Below are 22,096 nucleotides of genomic sequence, written 5' to 3' on the forward strand. Positions count from 1 at the left end.
AGTGGAATTGGCTATAATCCTTTGAAGGAATGGAACCAAAGGTAAAGAATGTGTTTCCTGAATATAGAGTTTATTCCATCTAGATAATGTCTGTGAAGATGTAGACTGACCCTTTTTGTCATCAGCATATAATAGAAATAGACTCGGAGAATGTCTAATGCTTCTTGTCCATCTGTACAGAATGCCAATGCTCTTTTAACTTCATGTGTATGAAGTCTTGCCTTAGCCCTATGGGGGTGAACTTTGGGGCAGGGAGCATGGCAAATTTATTGATTGATTGATGTAGAAATCTGTAACAACTTTGGGTAAAAAACAGGAGTGAAGACTAGCACTACCTTGTCTTTTGGAAAATTGTATATGGCAGATCTACCATAAGAGCTTGTAATTCATTAACTCTTCTTGCTGAAGTAATTGCTACTAGAAATGTTGTAAGTGAAAGGAGAAATAAAGAACATTTCCCCCACTGGCTCAAAAGGTTGTTGCATTAATTGCATAAGTACCCAGTTATAGGAGGGTACATATTGTTTAGACCCTTCATAAATTTGTTAAATAAGTCATCTATAAGCACCAAACTATTAGAGTGGAAGGTAGCTATGGCAGATAAATGCACTCTAACTGAGGACAATGATAATCCTGACATTTTACGATAAAGTAAATACTCCAGAATACTATGTATGAGGCTAAGGAAGAGCGAACACCTCTTTTAGCCACCTATAAAGAAAACCTTTTTCAATTTAACAGTATTAGAAGTCTGCCTGGGCCTAATTTTAAAGCCAAACCCAGACCTGAACCTGACCCCGGCACAGCCAACCTGAACGCAACCTGAAAGCATCAACTTGTTTTCAGACCCAACCTGCACCCGATACTCATCCCCGAACCTGTGTTAGTGCCACCGCCTCATCCTTGGGTCTCAGTCTCGTGGTGCTCCCTGCACCCCGTGCCCGTGATCAATCTCCAGCCTCCTCCTGCTTGTGGGGTTGGGGCAGCAGAGGCGGCATGCCTCACTCCTACTGGCCACTGCAGCCTCACTGTGCTGTGTGTGCTGCGATTTGTCGGCATACTCACTCCACCTCACACTGAGCACAGCGGGGTGGTGGCGGCTGGCAGGAGTGGAGCATGCAGCCGCCACTGTGCTGATATCACAGGCAGGCAGAGATGATAAGAGCTTACCTGACCTGAGTCCTAGAGGACTGGATTGTTTTCTGATTTGACCTAAACTCAACCCCTGTAGTTGCGTCCTGTTGGGTTGCAAGCCTATAGACAGCATTTACTAGTTGACTTCTTTTCTAGAGTTTGTTAAAACAGGGTGCACATTCGGCAAGAGAGACAATTCCAAGTCACTTAAAAATCTATCGTCCATGCTGTTAGATGAAGGAAGCTTGGGTCTGGGTGGTAAATCCAACCATTCTGCTGGGTGAACGACTCTAGAGAGACAGGAAGGGTCTTGAAATTCCCTGCTGAGAAGTGGAGCATAATTGGGAACCACTGTTGCTGGAGCCATGCCAGCGTGACCAGAATAATCCTTGCCTTGTTCTGCTTTATCTAGATACCATTTTCTATACAAGTGGAAAAGAAGGAAATTTTTACAGTAGCCCTTGAGTCCACAGTATCAAGAATGCATCTGAAATTAAGAAACAATCCTTTCCTGCTCTTAACCATTATCTTTGGCATTTTGTGTTTTTCCTGGTGGCAAATAAATATATGTGCAGGTGACCCCGTTGAAGAAAAATATCTCACGCTACTGACATTTTGGGGACCATTCATGTGAGTCTATATTAATCCTGCTTAGATGATCCACTAAGAGATTGTCCTTTTCTGCTAAATGAATTGCAATTGGGGTTATGTTGTGTGCTATACACCATTCCTATAATATAGTTGCTTCCTTGCACAGCTGGTAAGAATGAGCTCCTCCCTGCTTGTTTATAAAATAATCTGCTCTGGTATTACCTAATACTGTTTGAACCACCTTGTGCTGTAACTGCTTGAGGAAATCTTTTCAGGCCCATTGAATTGCCCTGAGCTCTAGAAGATTTATATGAAATCTTGTCTTTTTCTGTGACCAGAGACCTTATGCTGTGAGTGCAAGAGAGTGAGCTCCCTATCCAGTATTGCATGTGTCTGCTGCGAACACCACTGGTGGAACTGGATCTCTGAATGATACTCCCATCAGAATATTCTGTGGCTGAGTCCAGAAGAGTAAATCTGACAGAACCTTCAACAGATTTTGATACATGGCGTGTTTTCCCTGTTTGTAGTTGGTTGACAACAGGGCTGGAGGAGGGTTCTCATTTTTAGACAGGTGTGCAGTTACATAGGCCATAAACACTAGGAGACTCATCAACCTGAGGTAGAATAAAAAATTTTAATGAGACTGATGACTTTTTAGTCTCTATGGTCTTCTTGATATTCAGAAACCTATCCCACGGAAGCATAGCTTGTCCCAGACTGGAGTCCAATAGAGCTCCTATGAAGGATATGGTGTTGGTGGGTTCCAAATGGGACTTTTGATTTATGAGGAATCCCAAACTCCCGAAAAGAGTACATGTGTAGATAACCGCTTCAAAAAGAAGATCTTGCAACTGTGCCTTACTAACGAATAGTCTAAATATGGATACACACTTATCCCTTTCTTTCTCAAGAGAGCTGCCACCAGTGATAAGTACTTTGTGAAAACTTTGGGAGTGGTAGCTAGGGGTCAAAATGAAGGACCATTTACTGATAATAGTCACTTCTTATTACAAACCTGAGGTTTTTGAGAAAGTATCTATGTGGAAGTAAGCATCTTTTAGATCAAGAACTACAAACCAATCAGTCAACTAAATGGAAGGTAGAATGGAGGCCAAGGTTAACATGTGAAACCAGAACTTCCTGATGAAGGTATTTAGAATCCTGATATAGGACATAAACCACCATTTTTCTTGACAGTCACAAAATATTGTGAGTAAAAACCCTTCTTCCTGAATATCTTTGGGACTTCATCTACTGCTCTCATCTCTGAGAGTTTGAACTTCTGATCTTAGAAGACTTGCATGGGAGGGGTCCCTGACTAGGCACGAGTGGGGGAAAGTAGAGTCTCAAACTATATGGCATACCTGCTGTGCAACATTTCCAATATCCACGTGTCCATAGTTATCAAATCCCAATGGCAGGAAAAACTGCACAGCTGGTTTTCAAACAGTTGATTTCACTTTTGTTGAGCTGTCAGACTGCAGCTGCGTAGCAAATTGTCAAATTTTACATTTAGAACCTAGTCATGAAAAGAAGGTGGTTTCCCTCTTGATTTAGGCTTAAAATTTCCTCTACAATGTTGAGACAAATGTTGGAATGGGTATTGAGGATAATATTGTCTCCTCTGTGAAGAGTGTGACAAAAAAGAAGAAAAGGGATACTGCTGTCTTTGATATCTGAAAAACGACATTCCAGTTCTCTTCCTCTGCTGTTGCTGGTAAAATCCCAGAGACCTTGCAGTATATCTTGTCTCCTTCATTCTTTCTAATACCTCATCAGGCTTAATAGTAAAAAAGACCTCAACCCTCAAAGGGGATATCTTCGACCCTTTCTTTAGTCTCTGGTTGGAGACAAGAAGATTTCAACTAAGCAAAGCATCTTAAGAAAATTACAGATGAAACTCCTGTTGTTGGAAAATCTGAAAAGTCATAGCATGCCCTCAAAACATATTTATCAATCTGTTGGCCATGTGAAGCAATAACATTTGCTAACTTTCTCTCATCTTCTGATAAAAATTTGATGAACAACTCTAATTTTTCCCATGAATGATATTGTTAGCTTCAATGACTGATAAATTGAGGCCCAAAGTAGATGACCAAAATAGTTTTCTGGCTAATATGTCAATGTTCTTATCCTCTTTATCAGAAGGAGTAGAATGAGTGGTGTTGCAATTCCTCTCGAGACCTTAACCTCTCAGTTCCCAGAAACTCAGCTCCATTCTGGACTCGTCACTCAGGTTTTTACTGTATGCCAATAAAGAACTACAATGAGTAGATCAGTTTCAAGCTTGGGGGGGGGGGGGTACAGGGTATATCACTGTCATCACAACCACAAATCCCCAAAGAACACAGTCATTGATTACTTTATATACAATTTTAACTATCCACTGACACATATCTTCCATTTTATATCATATCATGTGCTCTGTGATTGATTTATTAATTTATAGGAACCAATGTCCATACAGATCATGAGCTGTCCATGTGCCACACATCTGTCATCCATTACACATCATTTACTTCCCTACTATTCCCTTATCTACTAGTTGCATATTTACAAGGCTACTGTGACTATTGCTGTGAATTCATGTCTTGTTAATTGTTTCATTTCCTTGTTTGGAATAGGCCGACACATGGTGCCTCGTCTTGTTCTTTGGATGGCTGCTCCGACCAGTAGGGAATTAGGGATAGGATGGGTGTGAAAGTAGAGAAACCTTCCCGAGGAAGAGGATACAGTTTGCCTATGTTTTTAGATATTGGCTGAACTGATGTTGGGTTGGACCAAATAAGTTTAGCAGGTTGTGGTAAACCAACCAACAAAGGTAGAGGAACTCTGGAGGACAAGTGGGAACCAAGAATATAGAAGGAGAAGTTTCCACAATCAAAGTGTGGAACTTTAAAAGTCAGGTTTGTAACTTTAAAATAGCCACCATCCTTTCAATCAATTCTTGGAAAGCTACTGCTTCCACAGATGGAGAATAAGCAGTAGTTTTGTAAGTCCTTTACTTGGTCTCATGTGTTCTCAGTAACATGCATAATACAGATCCAGCCAATAAAGCCAACGTGACCAAGGCCATTCTGGCCAGGATTCAGTCATCAGATCCGATTCATACCCTTGACCATAATGTTGAAAGGATCTTGAGTCCCAATATCTCTTGTTATGATCAGGCGGATGAGAAGGAGCCAATGGTAGCGGCTGATCTGAACTGGATATTACTCAGATAATGGTTCCGATCTTGGATCTGATAGTGAGAGTAGAGGTGACAGCAGTGGATCTGATAGAACTGATCATAAAGATAATATATGTGGAGATCCCAAAGGGAAGTGGAACTGGAGGTGAAATCACCATTCCTCTCTTCTCTTATTCTCTGGAGGTAAGGAAATGCTTGCTGAAGAAGAGCTCCTCTTATTTGTTCTTGATCTTTTTTATGCATCTGAGACTGCTAAGGACTCAAGAGGGCTGGATCTGAGCTATTTCTGTGAGAGAATGAATAGGAGGATTGGAACCAGAATGTTGCACAAGAGTAGTTCTCACTGGCTATGGTTGCACTCCGTAAGCCGCAGGCTTAAGAGAAGCTTCCCAAGTACTTGAAACTGGCAAATTACCATGGTTACACACTGATTCCAAAGACTTCGATGCCTGTATCTTAGCTGTGCTCACAGAATTTTTATGTGCCATAATCTTATTCGGATTCATAGACTCTGGATCTGCTGAATTTTCCATTCTTGGAATAGTTCTGCTAACAGAGGTGGTTTCCATAGGTAGATTTCTCTCATCTTGTCTCAGATCTGCAGACCTGGAGATCTTCTTAGCCTCATTCTTCCCTTTCTCTGAAGGTGGCACAGCTGATGCTGCTGGAGTTGAAGATGCCCTTGGAATGGACAGAGGTCATTATGTTTCTCTTTATCTTTCTGATCTGAAGGACCTAGATCTAAGGATGGTCTGGGCTTATCCCCTGGATCTGATGTCTTGTCAGATCCCAACTGAGCTCTCGGAGTAAACGTGATGCAGATTGAGCACCTTGATGAAGAATGTCTCTCTCTGAAGTAAGCAAGGCATCAGAAATGTGCATCTGAGGCCAGAAACATCTTCGGGTAGCCTAGAGACACAATGTTTGAATCCAGGGTTCTTCTTCAGCTCCACCATTTGAATTTTTCCATTAAAATTTGTATTGTAGAACTAAACTACCGTACCTATGTAAACTAGAAACTAACTACAATCCTTAATTCTAACTTCAGAACTACTAGAGGGTTTTTAAAGCATCAGAGCAAAGGTCCAGAAAGGTTCACTGCAGGCCGCAGGAAGGAATTGAGGTGGCTATGGATCGCCATGCCCCTTTGTATAGCCTGGCCCCTAGAATTTTCAGGAACACTGAAGCGGGGTCTGAGCACTGCTAGTTAGGTTCCATTGTCAGAGTGGCTTGGCTCATGCATTTCATGAGTGGGAATATGCAGAGGCCACTGGGACGAGAACTATTCTTTCTTTCAGAGATTGGTTTCTTACTACACTGTACTTCTTTGGTGTATAAGGAATTATTTTATATAGTATATTTCTTTATTATTGTAAATTTATGGGTGAATGACCATACCTTTTAAAGTTTAAAGCTTCAAAAAATTTTCTGGTAATTTCCCACCATAATTAGGCTACCATTATTCCACTGGTAGCTGGAGGTTTGTTAATGCAATTCAAATTTACCTAGGAGCTAGTGGTTTGTTTGTCTCTATGCTATTCTCCTTAGAAGCTGTTTCAAAGAATAATCCCCACTTCCCATACTGCTCAGCATAGTGTGGATGATTCAGTTTTTGTATTCATTTAAAGTTACACATCTTTGTAAGAAGTTTCTTTAAACCAACTGAAAATAGTTTGAGGAACTCAACTTTAGTAATCTTTATTTCATTTGTAACCCAAAATCTCAGAGCTACATTTGTGAACTCAGAAAGAAAAAAGGTAACAAAATTTCCCAATATACATCTGTAGTGTCAAAAATTCTTACTACCCTTAACATAATTGTGTTATTGGAGCAATTTGGAAAAACAGAAAACATTTGTAATCTTGGTATTGGTCTCTTTGTATTCTGATATACCATGTTTCCCTGTGTTGTGACTCTTTGCCCCTTGTCCTCAGACTACAAGAAGATATAGTTTATAACCCACTCAAAAGTTTTTAATTTTTCAATAGGGTAATGGTAAAGTTAGGCTTATTTTCGGGTGTTGTGTATATATTCTGGGGAAGCAGCTGCGACTCTTTTTTAACTCATTCAAATTAAGTGAGGGTGTTACCCAGGATTCTCTCAACCCAAAGCTCAGAGTAACTGTTCTCTTTGTGAGACGGTGTCAGGAACAAATCAGTGGGTGACACAGCGCATCCATCTGATTAAAGATTGGCACAAATCCAAAGTGCTTTCATCCCAAATTACTATTTTATTAGAACTCAAGCACAAAGCTATGCAAAATGTTAAAGCGCCCCCAAATAATAGTTATCCATGGTCTGAAGGGGTCTCGAGTGGTCAAATGACAAGGTTCAAGTGGCCAGTTGAGTGCCTGTTGCTTTGGATTCCAAGAGATGTCCAGAAGGTCAAATCCAAATTCCACAGACCTATCTACCCCTTTTAGGTTAGTAACTACTACAATTATATCAACAACATGTCAATCAAAGAAAAAACATTAAGCAAACACGTTTTAAGCTGTTAGTCCTGCAGCTGTCTTTCCACACAACAACAGTCCAAAGATATAGCTAGACTTCCTGTTTTTTTAAAAGATGCAATTTCAGCACTTTCAAAGAAAGCTTTAATAGGAAGGCAAGCAGGGTCATGCCCAACTCTCGTGGTCACTCAGCCCCCACCCTCCAGCTCGTTTAGTTATGCTAAGGCTGCTACAAAGGCCTACTGGCTAGCTTTAGCTATTTTTAGCAATGAGCACATTAATTGATATTCCAGTTACTGGCAATGGCCTAAAAACATTAGGCATTCTGCTGGTTGTCAAAATGTCCCCTAACAAAGGGAACACACAAGAAAGGGCTGTTTAGTTTCAAGCTGTAAATTTATAAAACAATTCTGATTTCCAAGTGAGCCTCAGGCAAAGTCTCAGAAGTTTTTAATGTAAAAGTGAGAAAAACTATGGACCAAAATCTGCAGCCACTAAAGTCAGAATTTGGCTTTAAATTTGTATCCATCAACAGATGCAGTAGTAGTAACTGAAAAATACAAAGACCATTCAGCACAGTCATGTCACCCTGCAGTAACTTCCTTGGTTTTATTCTATCTACTTTGTCTGTTCTTTGTCTGGATAACTCCATTTATTCTGGGGCTGCTGAAGCAGGGTGAGCTTGAGCCTGGGATGGTTTTGGGGGAAAAACAGAAAAGGAAAAAAAAAACAAGAGGGGAAGAGCAGGTGGCAGCTTCCTTCCTGGAGTGCTGCTGCAAGCAGGCTAAACAGACAGTGGTGGACACGGCTGGTGGAGTCTGGAGGGGGGTTGGCCAGCATTGGGAGAGAGGCAAGTAGTGAGTGAGGCAGCAATCAGCACAGGAAAGAAGGATTGTAGTATGTGGAGAGCCAGTGAATAGGGACCCCGGTGGCCCAGGTGTGTCTTTGAAGGGGTGCCAGAAACAGAGCTGAAATGGAATAAGGCCAGTTCAGGAGGGACAGGAAAGACAGAGAAACTAGGAAAGTAGGGATAACCACAAAAGGAACAGTACCTAGGAAAAGGAAAGACAGCGGTATAAGGGGAAAAGAGAAAATGTTAAAAGAGGAACAGTATAGTTAAACAAGAGGAAAAATAGCTAGAGTCTCTAAGTAATCTAAGAAATTATTAGAAAAACATTGTTAGAAAACTCTGAGAAAAGTAAAGCAAGAATGAACTGTAAAGGAAATAAGCTGTAATAAAAGAAACTGTAATTAAAGAGAAACAGACTTAAAAAAATATGGAGGAAGTGAGCTGTAGTAAAAGTAAGAAAGTAGTAGGGACTGTAAAACAAAACATCCAGACAGAATCTTAAGATATATAAAGTGACGTGACAGGAATAGAGAAATTGCCAGAGAGGAAAGGGACTGTAAGCCAGAACGTAACAGAGGGATAATCAATCTTCTTCAGTCAAGAAGCCAACACATCACATCAAGGAACACATGCCTTTATTTAAGCTGGAACTCAAAACAGTAAACAAAGATTGCACAAGAGGATTGCTCAGGATATAACTAAACATCCTAAGAATTCTTCCTCCATACTCTGGGCTTCCAGAGGCTGAAAACTGAGAAACTGGAAAGTGAACTTATAACAGTGGGGTTTATGTTCCAGTGCATTGTATTTTCTAATTCAAAATTCTGCTATTTCATAAACATAAATTATTACCTATACATTTAATTATGTTCAAATAAGATAACAGTAGTTAATATACAGGTAGATAACAGTAATAGTTTATGGTGTAAGCCCAAGAAGTTCCTGCTAAAACAACTAACTCTGATTTACTGGTGATTATTTCCCACTTAATTGATTTCTTCTTTATCCCAGCTGATTGAGATAAAACATAATTTGGCCTCTAAATTGCCTCTGCCTCTCTCTATTGCTCTGATTCAGTGCACTGAATGATCCACTCCATTGAGCTCGTTATACTGATTATGACATCCAGTTTTATCAGATATGTAATATGTAGCCACAGTTAAAAAATGCTGAAGACGTGTATGTTTGTGTGTGTGTGAGAGAGAGAGTGTGTGTGTGTTTGGTTGGGTTTAATTTTCAATATGTGAATTATGTAATGAGTTTAATGTACCATAATGATCTGTACTGGTTGTTTATTGCAGGCCTACAACTGTATCTTAAACTGCTTACTGCAGTGTATGGGGGGAGAGAACAATGTGTTGAAATTCTGAAGAAAGGCAACTTACTGGGTGTTGCACCGGGTGGAGCTCGAGAATCATTCTTTAGTGATGAAAACTACGGTGTCTTGTGGGGTAATCGTAAAGGTTTTGCTCAAGTGGCCATAGATGCAAAAGTGGTGAGTCGTCTCCTGCGTGTGTGATGTAAATGTGTAATCCATTGATTGTTGTGTGTTATATGGCCCTCTCTGTGCCTGAGTCATAAAGGATGCAAGTCTCTCATAGCCTCCAGCTACAGAGCCTGGTCTGACACTTTCTCAGGATGCTTAGGACTATGAATCACCTTGTTACCTCCCTGTCTCCAGCTAGAGGAAGAATTGCTTGTGCTTAACTGGGTTTCCGATCCCTTACACCACCAGTCTGTTAGTCACCCAAACACTCTCCTCAGGGCAATGGGAGCCCTCACTATGGTTTGCAGGCTAACAGTAGGTGCATCCCAGTTCCCGAGCTCTTTTGAAGCATTCCCCTGTGATATCCAGCCCCTGTCACTAGCTAATGACAGTAATACCTGGTTTGCTATCATCAAGAGTGCAGTGTACATGCCAACTTGTTTGATTCAAGTGAGGATCGGCTCCTATATAACATCACAGCACTGAGATATATTTATAGTGAAAACAATCATAAGTTTATTATCCAAGATTTCAGAGAGAGTAAGGATAATGATGGAAACAGAAAGGTTACATATAAAACTAAATCCCTATATGCTTTCTAGAGACTAAACTTAACTTTAACAGGCTAACCATCTATCTAAATGCAGTCAATTCTCACCTAAATGTCCTTTACGGTGCTCCCAACCAGGGCAGGTTGGGATCTCATTTTCATGAATGTAATCATACTGCCCAATTATATCCTCAGATGCAGGAAAAAGAGGTGTTCTTTTGCCTTCTCCTTATATCCCTCCAATTCCATTGTTTGTCCCCAGAGTATGGATGATCTCTCTTTTTCTCCAAGGTTTATTCCCTGGTGTGCTGACTTCATGTTAACTTCACATCCTTATGTTGACTTGGTATACAAACAGGGATTCCATTGTGTTGTTTCTAAGGATGTCAATTAATTGCAGTATACTGACGTGATAAACTAAAAAAAAATTAATCACGATTAAAAAAATTTATCGTGACTAATCACAGTTTTAATCGTACTGTTAAACAATAGAATACCAACTGACATTTATTAAATATTTTTGGATGTTTTTCTACATTTTCAAATATATTGATTTCAATTACAACACAGACTACAAAGTTTACAGTGCTCACTTTATATTATTATTTATTACAAATATTTGAATTGTAAAAAAGAAAAATAAATAATATTTTTCAATTCACCTCATACAAATACCATAGTGCAATCTCTCTATTGTGAAAGTGCAATTTACAAATGTAGATTTTTTTTTTTTTGGTTACATAACTGCACTCAAAAACAAAACAATGTAAACTTCAGAGGCTACAAGTCCACTCAGTCCTACTTCTTGTTTAGCCAATTGCTAAGAGAAACAAGTTTGTTTACATTTACAGGAGATAATGCTGCCCGCTTCTTATTTACAATGTCACCTGAAAGTGAGAACAGGCATTTGCATGACACTTTTGTAGCCGGCGTTGCACGGTATTTACATGCAGATATGCTAAACATTCATATGCCCTTTCATGCTTTGGCCACCATTCCAGAGGACATGCTTCCGGGCTGATGATGCTCGTTAAAAAAAAATGCGTTAATTAAATTCGTGATTGAACTCCTTGGGGGAGAATTGAATGTCTCCTGCTCTGTGTTTTACCCACATTCTGCCATATATTTCATGTTATAGTAGTCTCGGATGATGACTCAGCACATGTTGTTACTTTTAAGAACACTTTCACTGCAGATTTGACAAGCCAAAAAGAATGTACCAATGTGAGATTTCTAGAGATAGCTACTGCACTCAACCCAAGGTTTAAGAATCTGAAGTGCCTGCCAAACTCTGAGAGGGACGAGGTGTGGAGCATGCTGTCAGAAGTCTTAAAAGAGCAACACTTTGATGCGGAAACTACAGAACCTGAGCCACCAAAAAAGAAAATCAACCTTCTGCTGGTAGCATCTGACTCAGGCCTGGTCTACACTAGGCGTTTATGTCGAATTTAGCGCCGTTAAATCGAATTAACCCTGCACCCATCCACACCACGAGGCTATTTAGTTCGACACAGAGGGCTCTTAAATTCTACTTCTGTACTCCTCCCCAACGAGGGGAGTAGCGCTAAATTCGATATGGCCATATCGAATTAGGCTTGGTGTGGATGGAAATCGACGCTAATAGCTCCGGGAGCTATACCACAGTGCACCACTCTGTTGACGCTCTGGACAGCAGTCCGAGCACGGATGCTCTGACCAGCCACACAGGAAAAGCCCCAGGAAAATTTGAATTCCTTTTCCTGTCTGGGCAGTTTGAATCTCATTTCCTGTTTGGACAGCGTGGCGAGCTCAGCAGCACTGGCAACGATGCAGAGCTCTCCAGCAGAGATGGCCATGCAATCTCAGAATAGAAAGAGGGCCCCAGCATGGACTGATCGGGAAGTCTTGGATCTCATCGCTGTGTGGGGCGATGAGTCCGTGCTTTCCGAGCTGCGCTCCAAAAGACAGAACGCAAAGATCTATGAGAAGATCTCTAAAGCCATGGCAGAGAGAGGTTACAGCCGGGATGCAATGCAGTGCCGCGTGAAAATCAAGGAGCTGAGACAAGGCTACCAGAAGACCAAAGAGGCAAACGGACGCTCCGGATCCCAGCCCCACAGATCCCGTTTCTACGAGGCACTGCATTCCATCCTTGGTGCGGCCGCCACCACTACCCCACCACTGACCGTGGACTCTGAGGATGGGATATTGTCCACGGCCGGTTCCTCGGACATGTTAGTGGACAGGGAAGATGAGGAAGGAGATGAGGAGGACGAGGCAGTCGACAGCGCTTACCAAGCTGATTTCCCCGACAGCCAGGAGCTCTTCATCACCCTTACAGAGATCCCCTAACAACCCTCCCCAGCATGTAACCCGGACACAGATTCAGGGGAAGGATCAAGCGGTAAGTGCTTTAAACATATAAACCTTTATTTTTTACAAAACTTGAATATTAATACTAAGAACAATCTGTGAATCATGATTTCTTCCCCCTGGGTGCTTAAGTAATCAGTAACAACTATTTAAAAAAAATCAAACTGTCCGGTTGTGCATGATTGTGCTGCCCAAGCTGCTCCACTCTTAAGTCCCTGCTACTGCAGCTATATTAGAATCCTGTCTATATGTCCGGGGATAGAGCAGTAGTCCTCCACGGACATCTCCACAAAGCTCTCCTGAAGGTAATGGGATAGCCTGTTCATCAGGTTCCTGGGGAGAGCGGCTTTACTTGGTCCTCCGAAGTACGAGACGTTCCCGCGCCAGGAGACAAGCAGGTACTCTGGTATCATTGCCTTGCATAGCATGGCGGCATAGGGCCCCGGTCTCTGCAGGCTTTCTCGAAGCATCCGCTGGATCTCGGTGTCCGGGATCCTCATGAGAGTAATGTCGCTCATGATGATCTGCTTTGAATTAGGTAGGGGACTGTTAGTATTGGGACTGCTTGCAACAAGTTTCTTTACAGAACTGTGACCGCTGGTTTACAGCCACGCGGTGGGGGCGGGAGAGGGGCAGCATCCAGGGATCTTTCCCTGGCACATCCGCGAGGGGGTGGGACAGGGCCAGAGTTCCTGCTTGGCCGATTGCTGGCAGCACAGACTGGCATTGCTTTCAATGTGAAAGGTGGCCAGTGGTACTCCTAAAGTTTTAAGCAGCCACAAGTCTACGGCTTACCATGTTTGCCTGCTACAGAGCGTACCGTGTCCTGCCCCGCTTCCCAGATCGGCAGTGCAAAAGCCCAGGCACTGAAGGCGAGGTTCGAAAATTCGACCTTGTCCTGAGTGCGCATGTGATAGGTGTGGTTCATGGTCTTGTTCACAGAGAAAGACTATGTTCTTGATTCACAACTACATTTATCTTTCGGAGGAATTCACTGCCTTTTCCTCATTCCCACAGCCACATCTGCAACTGTCTCCCAACCCAGCTTGGCATCACACTCCCAGAGGCTAGCACACATTAGGCGGAGGAAGAAGAAGACGCGAGAGGACATATTCTCAGAACTAATGGGCTGCTCCCGAGCCCAGGCAGCACAGCAGAACCAGTGGAGGGAGAATTTGTCACAAATGCACCGGACACACATGGAACGTGAGGAGAGGTGGCGGCAGGAAGACCAGCAGGCGACTCAAACGCTGCTTGGACTTCTGAGGGAGCAAACGGACACGCTCCGGCGCCTTGTTGATGTTCTGCAGGAACGGAGGCAGGAGGACAGAGCCCCGCTGCAGTCTATCAGGAACCGCACTCCCCCACCACCAAGTCCCATACCCCCCTCTCCCAAAGTCCAAAGAAGGAGGGGCGGCAGAGTCCGTGAAAACTCTCACTCCACCCCTGCAGACTGCTCAAGCACCAGAAGGCTGTCATTCCCCAAAATTTGAAAAGTCCTTTCCTGTCCGCCTCACCCAAGCCCCCGTCCGACTTTCACCCCCCAGTTTCCTGTCTGGTTGTTAATAAAAAATACGTTTCTGTTCATTACTGTTTCAGTCAGGTTCTTTTGAGGGAGAGTCTGTATGAAGGGGGGGAAGGGGCTTGGTAATTGGACAGGACAGTCACCTTTAGCAGGGTACAGAGGCGGGGGCAGGTCCAGCAGCAGGGCACATACACAGTGCAGTGACTAGTTACCCTGGTCAGTCTGGGAGGTGGTTTTCATGTTCTGTGGGGGGCGGGGGGGGGTTGGTTGCTCTGTGACTTTGTGGCGGGGGAGGGCACTTACAGATCTTATGCAGCGGTCCTTGTCCTGGATCACAGAGCCACGCAGCAGGGGATCTGTAACCCTCCTCCCCCTGCCATAAAGTCACATAGCCCCCACATACACGCAGTCCCGCTCAGGAGGGCTGGCAGGCTCCGTTGAAACAACCAGTCCGCCACTGCGAATCCTGTCATTCCTGGAGTTTAGAAGGATCATTTGCATCAGTACACTACACCCGCTCCCCAGCACAGTCTGCGTCCCCGGTTTCAAAGATTCCCGCGAAAACAGTACTAAAGACAACGGTGTTCAATAACAAAATAAAACTGATTTTATTTTTTTGGAAGGGGGTGGAGGGGGTCTGTAACTGGAGAGGATAGTCATCCTTAACTGGGTAAAGGAACGGGGGCAGGTTCAGCTTCTCTGTACAGAAACTTAAGTCACTGGTTACCCTGCTCACTGTGGAACCTAGCTTTCAAAGCCTCCCGGATGCACAGCGCGTCCCGCTGGGCTCTTCTAATCGCCCGGCTGTCTGGCTGGGCGTAATCTGATGCCAGGCTATTTGCCTCAACCTCCCACCCCGCCATAAAGGTCTCCCCCTTGCTCTCACACAGATTGTGGAGCACACAGCAAGCAGCTATAACAATGGGGATATTGGTTTCGCTGAGATCACAGCGAGTGAGTAAGCTTCTCCATCTCCCCTTGAGACGTCCAAAAGCATACTCCACCACCATTCTGCACTTGCTCAGACGGTAGTTGAACAGTTCTTTTTCAGTGTCCAGGGCGCCAGTGTAGGGCTTCATGAGCCAGGGCATTAGCGGGTAGGCTGGGTCCCCAAGGATCACTGTAGGCATCTCCACATCCCCAAGAGTTATTTTGTGGTCCGGGAAGTAAATGCCTTCCTGGAGCCGTCTAAACAGACCAGAGTTCCTGAAGACGCGAGCGTCATGAACCTTGCCCGGCCATCCAACGTTGATGTTGGTAAAACGTCCCCTGTGGTCCACCAGTGCTTGCAGCACCATTGAAAAGTAGCCCTTTCGGTTAATGTACTGGCTGGCCTGGTGGTCCGGTCCCAGGATAGGGATGTGAGTTCCATCTATAGCCCCACCGCAGTTTGGGAATCCCATCGTGGCGAAGCCATCTATGATGACCTCCACGTTTCCCAGGGTCACTACCTTTGAGAGCAGTACCTTGACGATTGCCTTGGCTACTTGCATCACAACAACCCCCACGGTAGATTTGCCCACGCCAAACTGGTTCGCGACAGACCGGTAGCTGTCCGGCGTTGCAAGCTTCCAGAGGGCTATGGCCACTCGCTTCTGGACAGTCAGGGCTGCTCGCATCCGGGTGTCATTGCGCTTCAGGGCAGGGGACAGCAACTCACAAAGTTCCATGAAAGTCCCCTTCCGCATGCGAAAGTTTCGCAGCCACTGGGATTCGTCCCAGACCTGCAGCACTATGCGGTCCCACCAGTCCGTGCTTGTTTCCCGTGCCCAGAATCGCCGTTCCACAACATCCACATGACCCATTGTCACCGTGATGTCCTCGGTGCTGGGTCCCGTGCTTTGTGAGAGGTCTGTGCCCCTCTCAGAGTTCAGGCCCTCACCGCGGTGCCGTAGCCTCCTCGCCTGGTTTATCTGCATCTGCCTCTGGGAAAGGTGGATGATAACCTGCGAGGCGTTGACAAGGGCCACAACTGCAGCGATGGTCGCAGCGGGATCCATGCTCGCAGTGCTGTGGCGTCCGCGCTGTCACTGACCCGAAAAGTGCGCGAACTGATTTCCCGCCGGCGCTTTCAGGGAGGGAGGGAGGGCGGTAGTGACAGACGGATGACGACAATTACCCAAAAGCACCCTCGACCCTTTTTTTTTTACCCAGAAGGCATTGGCGGCTCGACCCAGAATTCCAATGGGCAGCGGGGACTGCGGGAACTGTGGGATAGCTGCCCACAGTGCACCGCTTCCAATGTCGACGCTTTCCCCGTTAGTGTGGACTCACAAAGTCGAATTACTGTCCTTAGTGTGGACACACAAGTTCGACTTTGCAATATCGATTCCACATATTCGATTTAAGTGAAATCGAAATACCCTCGTAGTGTAGACATACCCTTAGATGATGAAAATGAATGCACGTCAGTCTGCACTGCTTTGAATTGTTATCGAGCAGAACCCATCATCAGCATGGACGCATGTCCTCTGGACTGGTGGTTGAAGCATGAAGGGACATATGATTCTTTAGTGCAGGGGTGGCCAAACTGTGGCTGGCGAGCCACATGTGGCTCTTTTACCATTAAAGTGTGGCTTGCAAGCCCTCCATGCGGCCCCCCCTCTCCACCTACCAGACTGGGAGGGGGAAGCTCAGGACCTCTGCCTTGCAGTGGGGTGGTGGGGTAAACGCTTCTGTCCAGCAGGGAAGGGGGTCTAGGGGCTTCAGCCCTGCGGGGTGCACCATCTCCCGGCAGGTGTGCCCTGGCTCTCAAACTCCTGAAGATTGTCGTATGCAGCTCGGAGGACCAGTAAATTTGGCCACCCCTGCTTTAGCGCATCTGGCACGTAAATATCTCGCGACGCCAACTACAAGAGTGCCATGTGAATGCCTGTTCTCACTTTCAGGTGACATTGTAAACAAGAAGCTGGCAGCATTATCTCCTGCAAAAGTAAACAAACTAGTTTGTCTGAGTGATTGGCTGAACAAGAAGTAGGACTGAGTGGACTTGTAGGCTCTAAAGTTTCACATTGTTTTATTTTTAAGTGCAGTTTTTTTGTATATAATTCTACATTTGTAAGTTCAACTTTCATAATAAAGAGATTGCTCTAGAGTACTTGTATTAGGTGAATTGAAAAATACTATTTCTTTTGTTTTTTACAGTGCAAATATTTATAATAAAAAATAAAGTGAGCACCGTACATTTTGTATTCTGTGTTGTAATTGAAATCAATATATTTGAAAATATAGAAAACATACAAAATATTTAAATAAATGGTATTCTATTGTTTAACAGTGCTATTAATCGTGTGATTAATCACGATTAATTTTTTTTATCGTGCGATTAATCACAATTAATTATTTAATCGCTTGACAGCCCTAATCAGAACCCTTTTAAACAAAAACCTACATTAAAACATTTAGTCTATTGTAATCCCACAACAATGTGAAGCTTTAGCAGAAGATATATTTGGTCATCTTTTCTTCTTGCCCCCTCCCCTAATATTTGCAAGAGTTTCATAATACAAATGAGACTCTTAAATTGCATAGTCTGTGTATGTTTTCTATGGGACTTGTGCTGCATTTTTAGTATCTGCTTGCAAGATTTTGTTACCAAAATAATATCTGTATCTGGATGGTTTTTTGTCTAACTCACTAGTATTCTGACTTCTTAGGCACTGAAAAAAAAAATTGCTGAACAGGACTCCTGAAACTGATAATTCTGATATCTGTGAAATTATTTTTTCTTCTTCTAAGTATTATTCTGTCAGTGTTGTTTTGGTGTTCATCGTGATGATAATGAATACATGTGATTTAGGTTCTAAGAACCCTCAGAAAATGGAGCCTCACCTGGTACATAACTAGCTGTAGTTTTAACTGGCAAACATGTGACTCCTTTTGAGTTTCTAGTCATGATAAATTAACAGTTTCATTTTGATTTAATGGGATGGTAAAGTTGAGTATAACCACATGATAGAGATGCAAAATGACTCTATTCAAAGCTGATGCAAGATTTAAAAGAAAAAAATGAGGCTTACCACTTCTTTTCCTTATTTCTTAGCCCATCATCCCTTTGTTTACTCAGAATATTCGGGAAGGCTATAGAACACTTGGAACAACATGTAAGATTTACTTCATACATATCTTTTCAAATTCGTAGAGTTTTATTTATATTTTCAAAATCAACGGTTTCTGGGAAATACTCATCTTGTGAATTTCTTTCTAATCTTTTGTTCTCTTCTAACTCTGGTAACTGTTTCTTGTGATGTAAACTCTTCTGGGTTATCTAATCTTTATATGTATTTATTGGACTAGGTATTAATTGTGTTTTACATGGTGACTCATCTTAAACTGGTACTTGGTATGCATGAGGTAATGGAAGAGTAGATTATTATTTTCAAGATTATGTGCCCTGAATATTGTTTGACCTTCATGTTGCCTTTAACCAAATCACTTAAGATTTGTTAGTTACAATCCAGGCACCATTTTGATTCAGGGACTCTACCAGCTTCTAAGTTTATCTACTATCTCTCAAAATGTATTTTTTTTTTAATTCACAGGGTTTATTAGGTGGTTGAATGAACGTTTTCAATTGCCAATCGTTCCTGAATATGGAGGGTTCCCAGTCAAACTTCGCACATATATTGGAGATCCCATTCCCTATGATCCAAATATAACAGTTACAGAACTAGTTGAAAAGGTAAGTTGGCTCTTCTCTTTGAAACTTCAGGGAACCTACAGTCTTAGTTTAAATGATGTTAGTTAGGTGTGAAATATTTAACATCAAATTCTGTTTCTACTGGTTTCTTATGAAGTAAAACTTTCTTACAGTACATTGATCATCTTAAATAGTGTATTGTTATTCAATAACATATCTCTGGCTGAAATATCATTTTCTCCAGTCCAGACAACACTATCTTACACTGTTAGATTCCTCCACAGATTTGTGCATTGTTCTGTCTCATCACTATCCTCCCTGGCCCTCTCCCTCAATACTTTATACCAGAGTTTTCTGGACTGTGTTCTGTGGATCACTTGCTGTTAGTCTGTGAAGAGCTGGCTGATCACAAGGTCCTGGCTGTGGACCTTGTTTCCAGATGGTAAACTGTCTCAAAAGGAGCTAAAATACATTACATTATTTAAATTGAAGTAAATAAATAACTTTTACAAATGTGCATGAAAGGCTCTAGTGCCCTAATGTTGCCGGCACAGAGTGCCCGAGGACAGCAACAGCAGGGTCCGTTGCCCGGTGTGCGTCACGCCAATAAACACACCAGGGTGGAGAAGCAATCAAAGTTTATTTGAGATCTCAAAGTGGTGCAAGGAGACAAGCACGTCTCAAATCAAGCACACCAACATAAGCAGCCTTTATCTTTTATACATTTTGCAGCTAACCCTTTCCCTTCTTCCCCTGCCCTTTCTCACCCCCCCCCCTCCATTCCCACCTCTCCCCCTTTCTCCCTCTGGCTACATTACACGACCTTGGCTGTGCAGCTTGTTCTCACTGTTTCTTTCTGAAAGTAATCTTGTCCTTTAGCTAGAAGCATGTAGGTTTCCCTTATCACTACTGCTTCCCAGCTGCTGGCCTGTGAGGTTAGTAAAGTTTAACATGCAGGGGCTTTGATTCACTTTGGCCTAGAGCGGGGGGGCTTCATCGACTCTCGGGTCTTCCAACCCCCCGAGTTACCTAGTGGCCTAGAGCGGGGGGGGCTTCATCGACTCTCGGGTCTTCCAACCCCCCGAGTTACCTAGGGTGATGCCTAGTGACACCAGCAACTCCCTCCTTTGAGAATACTCAACAAGCTTTTGGCTGAGTTTTCTCATATTCTGTGGACAAGATACGATTGAGCGCCATGGAGCTGGGGTTATAAATGAGAGGGCATGTCGGGACTTTTGGGGAACATACCCAGCAGTTAGAGAGGTTAAACTTTTGGGCAAAGCAAACCTTCAGGGCCTCATACGTATTTGTTTCTAAGATTTTAGGGATTCCTCTCCATCCCGCATGTGCCTGGGGGGGGGGAACGGGAGTCAATGAGAGGAGTGCCCCTATGGCAAAGAGTAACACAGTGGCAGACCCTGGACCTGATTCCATTTTTGGGCAGGTGACCCTGGGGTCTAACAATTACAATTCCCCAAATACCCACAAAATAACAATTACCAATAGCAGGCAGACTAAAAACCAAAGGGACCAGGCCACCAGGATAGGCTGGCCCTGTGAAAATAAACACAACCAGTGCTCAGAGTTTTTGCGGGGAGTGTGCTGTGGCTGTCCAAAGAGGTCACAGGGTATTCCCAGTAGACCTTATTGTCTTTTGAATAACAGTTTAAGTCCCAGGTCGTCGCTGGTAGTCTTTTCCGTAGGCTGGACGGTCCACCATTCAGGAGCGGGCACTGCCTTCAGACGGGAGTGATTAATCCAGTTCTTGTGTCCCTCGACCTTTGCTGCTATGTGGGAGATCAGCAGGACGGTGTGGGGTCCCTTCCACTTCTCTTGGAGAGGCTCGTCCTTCCAGGTCCGAACAAGAACGGAGTCACCAGGCTGCAGGGAGTGGACAGGGGCATCCAGCGGGAGAGGCTGCAAATCTCTGGTATACCTGTGGAGAGAACAGAGAACAGCAGACAGAGAGCACATGTACTGAGATAAGAAGCCACAGCCTACCTCCCACTCCCCTAACAGAACCGGTGTACCGTTCATAGGCCATGCCCTTCCAAACATAATCTCGAAGGGACTGAGTCCTAACCTGCCCTTTGGGAGAGCGCGAATGCGGAGCAAAACAAGGGGCAAAGCATCAGGCCACCGTAGGGAAGCCTCTCTGCCAGTGTGGGTGGTCTGATGTAGTTTCTGTAGCACTAGCCGTATTAGATTCTTTGGTAGGAGGATTTTTCCTTCCATGATGTGGAGCCATCCCTCCTTTGTCCGTTTGTAACAGTACTACTGCCGTCGGTATACCACTCATAAGCAGCATTCGGGAGGGGTTGATCTTTTAAGTCCGGGCGGCTGGAGTATTGGGCATCTATGACCTCCAAACAGTCGTGTTCCTGCTCCTCTGTCTCCGGTAACAGGGTGGCTGGGTTAAGGGAGGGACAGGTCTGTAGGGTAACTTCAGGATTTTCTAACAGTTTAGCCTGATACCGAGCTACCCGAGCCTGTGTAAGCCAGAGACCACCCTTAGTATCCAGCAGGGCTTGGACCATATGGGGAGTATACACTTGCACAATTCCCTCCAGTGTCAGTTTCTCGGCTTCCCCAAGCACTAGAGCAGTTGCTGCGACCGCCCGTAAGCATGCTGGCCACCCCTTGGCAACTTGATCCAGTTGTTTAGAGAAATATGCCACGGGACGTTTCCAGGTGCCTAATAACTGAGTAAGCACTCCCAGGGCCACCCCTTTCCTTTTATGCACATACAGTTGGAACGGCTTAGTGAGGTCCAGCAGACCCAGGGCTGTTAGGGTCTTTGGTTAGCATTTCTTTTATCTGTGAGAAAAGAAACCTAACACATTTCATTAATGCCTGGCAGTATTTTGCAGATCTCATAGTTGCTTGGGCACATTCAGGCCCCCCTTTTCTTGGTTGTCAGCCAAGTCTTAGCTGTGAACAATGTCCTTGGATGGGGCCAGCATCTTATCTTTGGACTGAGCTTGCTAGCTATATTTTCCAGTTAACTCGTTCTGTTCTTTTTCCTTCTCCCTTTCTTGGCTTCTTTTAACCTACAAAGGAAACTTCCACTCTTCACTCATACTCCTTTTCCCAACAATGAACACATACACATTGCCATTATACACCCTTCCAGTAAAATAACTTCTATACAGAGCTTTGGAGCAACAAACCAGGACGAGCACACCCACTTTTGAGGATTCCACTCGGTACAACCTCTGGTGTCCAATAGCTTTCCTTTTTAAAACCTTAAATGCCTTGTCGGCTTCTGAGGACCAGTGAAAGGGGTCGTGATCTGCTCCCTTAATGCATTCGTACAAGGGTTTA

At 43.9% G+C, this 22,096-nt stretch overlaps 1 protein-coding gene across 1 annotated transcript in view; it reads left to right on the forward strand.

Annotated features, from left to right (window-relative positions):
* LOC135874615 (DGAT1/2-independent enzyme synthesizing storage lipids-like) overlaps positions 1-22,096 on the forward strand; it is a 46,482-nt gene that overhangs the window by 13,077 nt on the left and 11,309 nt on the right. The window contains exons 3-5 of the mRNA XM_065399498.1: positions 9,522-9,715; positions 18,176-18,236; positions 18,675-18,814. Coding sequence (XP_065255570.1) covers positions 9,522-9,715; positions 18,176-18,236; positions 18,675-18,814 — 395 coding nt within the window. The remainder of the gene's footprint in view (positions 1-9,521; positions 9,716-18,175; positions 18,237-18,674; positions 18,815-22,096) is intronic.

The sequence above is a fragment of the Emys orbicularis genome, chromosome 2 (genome assembly GCF_028017835.1).
Source record: "Emys orbicularis isolate rEmyOrb1 chromosome 2, rEmyOrb1.hap1, whole genome shotgun sequence".
NCBI classification, from domain to species: Eukaryota; Metazoa; Chordata; order Testudines; family Emydidae; genus Emys; species Emys orbicularis.